General features: G+C 44.2%; 1 protein-coding gene across 1 annotated transcript; it reads right to left on the reverse strand.

The window, feature by feature from the left end:
- Positions 1–5,854: 5,854 nt before the first annotated feature.
- EAH_00026640 (Aminopeptidase N, related) lies at positions 5,855–6,922 on the reverse strand (the record flags this gene model as incomplete). The annotated part of the gene is made up of 3 exons (XM_013396512.1): positions 5,855–6,037; positions 6,251–6,471; positions 6,868–6,922. 3 exons carry the CDS (start codon positions 6,920–6,922, stop codon positions 5,855–5,857), a joined length of 459 nt encoding a protein of 152 aa, XP_013251966.1.
- Between the last annotated feature and the right edge of the window lie 2,175 nt (positions 6,923–9,097).

The raw sequence follows: 9,097 nt of genomic DNA on the forward strand, positions 1-9,097 counted from the left end.
TTTGCTGCAGGAGACAGAGAGACAGTTGCTGCTAAGAACGGGTCTGTATTGCCTCACATGCAAAGGGTTTAAATCTCCTGATAAACGATAAAGAAGAGCTAAGTTAGCAGGAATTAATATATCTATTTTCTTCAGTGCAGGAGAAGAAGGAACAGCAGGGGCCCCCAGAGCAGCTGGGGAGGTGGAGGGGCCCCCAAAGCCTCCTGCGGTGTATGTACAGCAAGACAAGAGGAGACAGAGTGAAGGAGGAGACAAAACAAAAGATAAACAGAGACAGAAAGAGAAGAAAGAAGTTTATTATATTCTAGACATAAAACAAAAACAAACTACAGGAGACACACACATAGACACAAAAACAAAACAAAAAAGCAAAAAGAGAGAGCAACAGAAGCAAGCAAGAAGAGACAATAGGAGACAGATAAGGAGACAGATAGGCTTAGTATTATCTGTTGTGTTGCTGTTGTCTCTGAAGCTGCCTATACACCTGAACAGACCTATGCCTCTAATAAATAGAAGAAACTCGTTTATACAAAGCAGCTTCCCTTCGTTAAATGTATCAATGCGGATGGCTACGATAGCTCCTGACTGCAGCAGGTGTACATACACCGCAGATAAAGAGAAGAAATGAGCAGCAAAGACAAGGAAAAGGAGACACTTGGAGACAGTTACACACAATTATTATTCACAAGATAGAGAGACAGAGACAGCATTAAAGAAGCAATTAGAGACAGACAAAAGACAGCAGCTGCAAACGAAGCAGCAAAAAAGAGATAATAGCTAATTATATCTTTCTATTAACACCCCCTCACCTTCTTATCCCACACATCAGAAATAAACGCCTTCGAGTGTACAGACATCTCGGGCTGCAGAGGCTGCAGCAGCTGCAGTTTATGCTCCCCGTGCAGCAGCTTCATCGGATGGAAGTCAGGGATACCTAATAAAGATAAAGAAAGCAATCTATATAATATATATATATATATATCTATATGCATCTATATATAAAATATGTATATATATATATATATATTATATACATATATATAATGTGTATATACATGTATATACATGTACATATATATACTTGTATATAGATATATATATATATATATTATATATGTATATATTATATAGTGCAAACAAGTGGCTGGCCGCAGCATAAATTAGAAAAAAACGGAGACAGCAGCAGACAAACTAGCAGCAAAGGAGACACCAGAGAAGCTATATCAACAAGACACAGAAAAAGAGCAGCAGCAGCAGCAAAGGAGACACAAGAGGCACATGCAGAGAATGCAGCAGCAGCAAAGGAGACACATTATCTAACAAGTGAGAAGAGACCCAGGCAGCAGCAGCAGCAGCAGCAGCAGCAAGAGGCACTCCAGCAAGCAGCACGAAGAGGAGACAGTTGCTGTCTCTCACCAGGGCAGTTAGAGAGACCCTCAAAGACAGCAGCGACAGAAATAAAAGTTGTTGCTAAGGTCGGCAGCACATAAAACCCTAAAGAGCTGCCCTCGTAGCAGCACTGCAGATCCAGTTCATCCAAAGGGTCCTGAGGAGACAGAGGAGACAGAGGAGACAGAAGAGAAGGAGGAGACAGGGGAGATAAAGGAGATGAAGGAGACAGATGAGATAGAGGAGACAGAGGAGACAGTGTATATAGAGGAGATGAAGGAGACAGAGGAGACAGGAGAGACAGGGGAGACAGAGGAGGCAGAAGAGACAGAGGAGACAGAGGAGACAGAGGAGACAGAGGAGACAGAGGAGACAGAGGAGACAGAGGAGACAGTGTATATAGAGGATATGAAGGAGACAGAGGAGACAGAGAATATAAAGGAGGCAGAAGAGACAGAGGAGATAGAGGAGACAGAGGAGAGAAAGGAGACACTTAACTCAATCCGACAGGAACAAACAAACAAATACACAGAGGCAGACACAAGCAGCAGCAACTGCAGCAGCAGCAGCAGATGCAGCAGCAGCAGATGCTGCTGCTGTTTCTGCTACGGTAACAGCAGCAGCAGAAACAGCAACAGCAGATGCAGCACAAGATTTGTTGTTTATCGACTTTGTCTCTGTCTCTCTGTCTCTATATCTCTGTCTCTATCTCTTTATCTATCCACCTCTATCTCTCTGTCTCTGTCTGTATCTATCTGTCTTTATCTCTCTATCTGTCTCTGTCTCTGTCTCTATCTATCTGTCTTTATCTCTCTATCTGTCTCTGTCTCTGTCTCTGTCTCTGTCTCTGTCTATCTGTTTAAATATATTTGTACAGACCTGACATGCTGCAACCCCCAAAGCATATAAAATGCAGTCTCTCGATGTTATGTTTCTGTGCTCTTCGGCTAAGGCGAAGCCCCTGCATAACTCAGGGATTACCTAAAAAATAAAAGGAGACAGAAGACAAATAAAAGGAGACAGAAGAGATGTAAAAGGAGACAAAAGAGAAGTAGAAGGAGACAGAAGAGAAATAAAAGGAGACAGAAGAGATGTAAAAGGAGACAGACAGATTTAAAAGGAGACAGACAGATTTAAAAGGAGACAAACAAGAAATAAAGGAGACAGACAAATTTAAAAGGAGACAGAAAAAGAAGGGAGGGGAGACAGACAGACTTAAAAGGAGACAGCAGAGTAGGAGAAGGAGACAGACACCTGGAGTAAAGAAAGGATAAGAGACACAGAGAAGAGACTTACGCACCTACATACGCCTAAAGACAAAGAAAAATATGACAGAAAGAGACAGAAAGAGACAGAGACAGACAGAGACAGACAAAGAGAGACAGAGATAAATGGAGACAGAAGGAGACAGAGGCAGGAACGGGGAGACAGAAACAATATATAAACCCTAAAACCCTAAACCCTAAAAGAGACAGCGGAGTATTAAAAAGAGATAATAAAAAAAGAGACAGCATAGCAAACAACAAAGAAAAGGAGACAAGACACGACTGAGGTGGGCGCTAACAATAAAAAGAGAGGGAAAAGACAAAGAAAGACAAACGCAAACGAGGGTTTAGGGTTTAGGGTTTAGTAGGGTTTAGGGTTTAGGGTTTATAGTATAGGGTTTGTTGCTCTGGCTTAGTGTACAGCCTTTTGGGTCTAGGGTTTATTTTCTACTGCCTAGAAGTTAGGAATTAGGGCCTAGGGTTTAGGGTTTGGGAGGGTTTAGGGTTTAGGGTTTAGGGTTTAGGAGAGGAGGCGGAAGACCCCGAGAGGAGGCAATAGACAGCATGCACATGAGAGGAGACAGGAGACATAATAAAGGAGACAGTTATAATTTATTATTATTCTCTTTCTTCTTCTAGCGCTGTCTCTTCAGAGACACTCCTTGGGCCCCACAGTCGTTGGGTGTTGTTTTATCTCCCTCATTATTTGTTGTTTATCTTTATAAAAAGGAGACAGACACCTCATAAAGTGTCTCCTTGCTGCAGCAGCTGCAGCAGCTGCAGCAGCAGCAGCAGCATAAAGAAGGAGACACTGAAGAGACACCTCGTACCTGCTTTGGCTTCACCATGACTATATAGCTAGCGAGGAGGAGACAGCTGAGTTGCAGGTGTTTAGATTAAATAAAGAAGAGACTGCAGTTAGAAATAAAAGAAGTATTATATTTGCATGTATTTGGGGTGTATAGTCAGCTGCATGCAGCAAACAAACAGACACCGTAGAGACGCAGCAACACGACGGAGGAGACAGGGTAGCTGCCAGCTGTCTTCTGTTATTATTAGCTCATCTAAGGGTCTCCTTCTAACTATAAATGAGTAGAGCTGTTGTTATTATTTATTATTTATTGTTTACTATTATTGTTTCCTCCTCGCTGTGCTGCAGCGCAGCAGCAGCAGCAGCAGCAGCAGCAGCACAACGTGTGTCTGTCTCCTCAGCCGGAGGGCCTTCCAAGGTGGGGTTGTTGTTATTGTCTTTATTTATTTAATCTGTCTTCTACGCTTGCCTTCTGTTTGTCTCCTTTCAGATATTACTCTGTCTTCGTCTTCACTCTCACTGTCTCCTCGCGAGTTGCTGCGGTGTATATGCAGCTACAACAGTAAAAAACAAACAACACACAACAACTGGTGTCTCCACTTGGATATCTGTCTCTCTTCCTCTCTCTCTGTCTTGTTCTCTGTCTCTGTCTGTCTTTGTCTCTGTCTTCTGTCTCTCTCTCAGTCTCTCTCTCTCTTTGTCTCTCTCTGTCTCTCTCTCTCTCTATTTATATCTCTCTGTCTCTCTTTTTATATCTCTCTGTCTCTGCCTCTGTCTCTGTCTCTATTTCTGTCTCCGCCTTGCTAATATGAGTCGGCACACACTTCTTCAGACCCGGGCTAACAAAGGCTGCAGCTACCCACAGCTAGCCACGGCTACCCACAGCTAGCTACAGCTAGCTACAGCTAGCTACAGCTAGCTAGAGGCAGCCACAGCTAGACACAGATAGCTACAGCGAGCTCCGACCAGTTGCGGCTACCCACAGCTAGCTACAGCTAGCTACAGCTAGCCACAGCTAGCTAGAGCTGTTTGCATCACCAGCATCCTAGTGTATGTCCAGCACTTTACGCGCGGCTACTGGTAGAGCCCTTGTATGCAGCGAAAGGAGACAGTCTCCTCTCCCCTCCAGCAGTAGCTCAGGTGTACAGACACCTTGCGGTGTATTTAAACCGTAAGCAACTCAAAAGGAGACAACAGCAGGTGTCTCCTCTGTGCGTATACACTCCAAGAGGGACAGGGAGATGCATATACACCTCAACGGAGGTGCTTAGCTTCTTCTTTAACTACGTCAAAGACAACTGCAGCACATACTGTAGATATCATCTGGCTATCTAATGTCTAGCTTGCTGCAGCTATTTACAAGTCTTGTATTTGCAGCTAGCTGTAGCTAGCCAGTAGCTAGCTACGGCGATCCGCAGCTAGCTACAGCTAGCTAGCCGTTAGCCGCAGCCTACAGCTAGCTAGCAGTTAGCCGCAGCTGTTCGCTGCAGCAAGCTGCAGTACTTAACCAGTGGTCCGCTGCAGCAATCTGCACTTATACTCGCAGCTAGCAGTAGCTAGCTAGCAGCTAGCTGTGACAGCTAGCTTCGACTGGGTGGCTGCTGCGCTGCTGCACAAACAGCAGAATATGCGTCACCGCTGTTGTAGGGGTCTCGTGGGGAGCTGCTGCATTTTACTGTCTCCTTTTTTGTGTCTGTCTCCTCTTCTGTCGTTGTCACTCCTCAGGCTGCTGTCTGTCTCCTTGTGTAGCCTCTGCTGGGGCCTCAAACTGTCTCTCCTGTCTCCTTTTGTCTCCGAGACACGTTTTCTTTGTGTTTGCTTTTAGCAAGTGGCTGTCTTAATGCTGCTTTTATGTCTTTTGTTTCTAAAGGAGACAACAGACAAATGCTGTCTCCTTTACTGTCTCCGAATAAGGTTGTGCATAGAGAAAACTGTCTCCTCAACTGAGAGAGACCGACATAGCAAACACTTTTAGCTCCAAATAGACAGCACTCTCCAAAGGGAGGGGACTGAGGTGTACATGCACCTCAAGTCGCTGAGGTGTACATACACCTCAGTTGCTGAGGTGTATGCACACCTCAAGTTGCTGAGGTGTATGTACACCTCAGTTGCTGAGGTGTATGTACACCTCAGTTGTTGAGGTGTGCGTACACCTCAAGGTGCTGAGGTGCGTATACACCTCAGTTGCTGAGGTGTATATACACCTCACATTCAAATCGGCAAGCAAACAAACCTGTATTTTCCTTCGCTTTAGCAGCACCCAGACAGCAGCACCCTCTAGGAGGAGCGCTTGTCTGGTGTGTATGCACAAACAGCTAACAGAAGCAGCAGCAGCAGCAGCAGCAGCAGCAGCAGCAGCAGCAGCAACAGCAGCAGGAGCGGTGGCTGGCTAGCCTCGCCTTCTCCCCAAAACTGCAACAGCAGCGCTGTGCAAGGAGTCAGATACGCTGTCGCTGTCTATCAGCTGCTGCAGCTGTCTCTGCACAAGCAGCCTTCTGTCTCCTTTCAGGTGTCTCCACCCCGAAAACAAACGAATGCCCTCCACAGCAAGAGGGCTCCCCAGCTGATCCAGCTGCACATACACCCCAGCTCGCAAACCCTAAACCCTAAACCCCACACCAGTCTAAACCCTAAACCCTAAACCCTAATCTTTAAACTCTAAACCCTTATTATTCCTAAACCCTAAACCCGAAGCTCTAAACCCCAAATCCTAATCTCTAAACCCCAAATCCTAAACCCTAAACCCTAAACCCTAAACCCTAAACCCTAAAGCCTAAAGCCTGACCTGTAGGACAGCATCAATGAGGAGACGATATCCCTTCCCATCAGGGCGATGAAAGTGAACGAAGTTATTTTGAGCAAAGTCAAATATAAGAGAGCGAACAGCAGCAGCATCTAGAAAAGAGAAGGTGGGGTGTCTCTGCAGCTGCTTCATTATATCAATCTGCTGAGGAAGATCTGCTCCTGCCTGTACACTGAGCCAGCCGTTCAGCAGTTTCCTCCTCCCTTAGCACACAATCACAACAACCCCACCAATATAATAATATATTATTACTCTTATAACAAATAAATAACTCTATGAGAAGATAAAAGGAGACAGGGAGAGAAAAAGGAGACAGAAAGATACAGGGGGAGACAACGGGAGACAGAAGGAGACAGGGGGAGACAGAAGGGGACAAAAGGAGACAGAAGGGGACAAAAGGAGACAGGAGGAGACAAAAGGAGACAGGAGGAGACAAAAGGAGACAGGAGGAGACAAAAGGAGACAGAAGGAGACAGAAGGAGACAGAAGGAGACAGAAAGATACAGGAGGAGACAGGGGGAGACAGGAGGAGACAGAAGGAGACAGGAGGAGACAGGAGGAGACAGAAGGAGACAGGGTGGTAGTGGTTTTGTGATTACCTGCTGCATGCTCATAAAATGCATCTAGGGCTTGCTGTCTCTGAGGGTGCTGCATATTAGCTAGAGCGATAAGAGCAGAGTATTTGTCTGTAAGACAGACAGCTTGCTGATAATAATTAAAAGCTAGCTGAGCTGCTGCGCTGTCTCTAAACTCTGATAAAAAACTAAAGACAGCATTACGCAGCTGACGGAGACTCAAGCTTTTAGGGGTAAGACAGGCATGTGGGGTGGTAGAGGAGACAGTTATAGTAGACAATTTATCAAACAGAGACAGGAGCTCTCTCTTTAGAGACAAACATATTTCTAATATCACTGATCTCCGAGCGCGATGAAGAGCTTCAGGGTCTAATGGATAAAATTTTTCTGCTAACTCAGCCAGTGTCGGCACAGAAAAAGATAAAGCCTGAGGTGCGCAGACACCTCAACAAACATATACACAGCAAATGCATTAAATGAGGTGTACAGACACCTCAGCAAACATATACACAGAAAATGCAACAAACATATACGCAGAAAATGCATTAAATGAGGTGCGCAGACACCTCAACATACACATATACACAGGACAAATGAAGTTAGCTCAGGTGTACATACACCTCAACAAACATACACACGCACACACACACACGCATACACACACATAAATATTTAAGAGGAAATGCATATGCTATGCATGCAGCAGCAAAGGAAGTGTCTCCATTTATGTTGCTGTGCGCGTAGAGCCAGACAGAGACAACAGACAGAGACAGTAGACAGAGACAACAGACAGAGACAACTAGGAGAGAGGAAGGAGACACCACAGGAACAGAAGAGAGATAGAAAGGAGACAGCGGGAGAGACAGAAAGGCATAAACCCCACACACAAGACAAGAGAGGAGACAGAGGAGGAGACAGCAGCACCACTTAGGAGACAGTGCATTGGTTGCTTTCTGTTAGAGATACGCCCCAGCACAGACGAGAGAGAAGTGCTGCGTACGTCTCAGTCCTTCTATATATATATAATGTATACATATATATATACATATATATCTGTAAACGTTTATATATATAGATATATCTGTATATATATATATATATGTATATATATACATATATATATGAATATAGACATATCTTCCTTTATGTATATATGCATAAATACGTGTATATATATATGTATATATATATGTATATATATATGTATATTATATATAAATATATATATATATATATATCTGCATACCTTAACAGAAGGGGGTATATGTGGGTGTTGAATGACAGAGCGCAGCGCGTCAATGAATTGCGGGGGGAGAGGAGAGAAAGGGGCTTTTAAATCTTGTCGACCGACTGCAGCTCGAGGTAGAATAAAAGAAAGATAAACAGAGTCGCTTAGTCTCCAGCGACTAACTGCATCGGCTTCCATAGATAGCAGCAGCATGCGGTGTTCATGAGGCAGCTGATGATACACCCGAGCAGGAGAGGCAAACTCGCGGTGTATAGACAATACGCAATCTTCGTTAATGTGCGGGATACGAAACGTCTCACGATCCCGTGTCAGAGTCAACACCTGCATATACACCCCACACCCCACACCCCACACCCCACACAACAATATATGCCTACACCTCTATTAACGCAGAAAGGAGACAAATGCATGCAGGCAGACACTCCACAGATAACAGCAATAAAGACAAAAGGAGACAGTAGAAAGAAAGACAAGCAAAGAAGAGACAGATATTAAAGGAGACAACAAAAAGAAACAAAAATAAGAAGGAGACCCCTAAACACTATTTGCATACTCCCTGATGCTTCCACCTCAACAGAGGGATTGACACATACATACACCTGTGCATAAACAACCTAGGGTTTAGGGTTTAGGGTTTATGTGAATAGTACCTGGGTAGAGGGGTTAAGAAGATCTTTCTTCGTAGCTTGCGAGACAAGCCCCACCTTAATAGGTATTACAAAAGGAAGCTTGTTTGGCTGCATGCGCGACGGGGGCGTAGACTGCTGAAGAGTTAAAGAAAAACACTTCAGCTGCGGAATGTATGCAGCGTGCTGCACCCACACCTCCGGTGTACCCGCCTAAGACACAGAGACAGAGACATTATATATATATATATATAGATGTATATATATATATATATATGTATATATGCATATATATATATATATATACATGCGTGTATATGTGCATATGTGCACATGTGCATATATATACATATATACGTATATATATATATATATATAT

This window comes from Eimeria acervulina, genomic scaffold (assembly GCF_000499425.1).
Source record: "Eimeria acervulina Houghton genomic scaffold, Eah_scaff223, whole genome shotgun sequence".
In the NCBI taxonomy this organism is placed as follows: domain Eukaryota; phylum Apicomplexa; class Conoidasida; order Eucoccidiorida; family Eimeriidae; genus Eimeria; species Eimeria acervulina.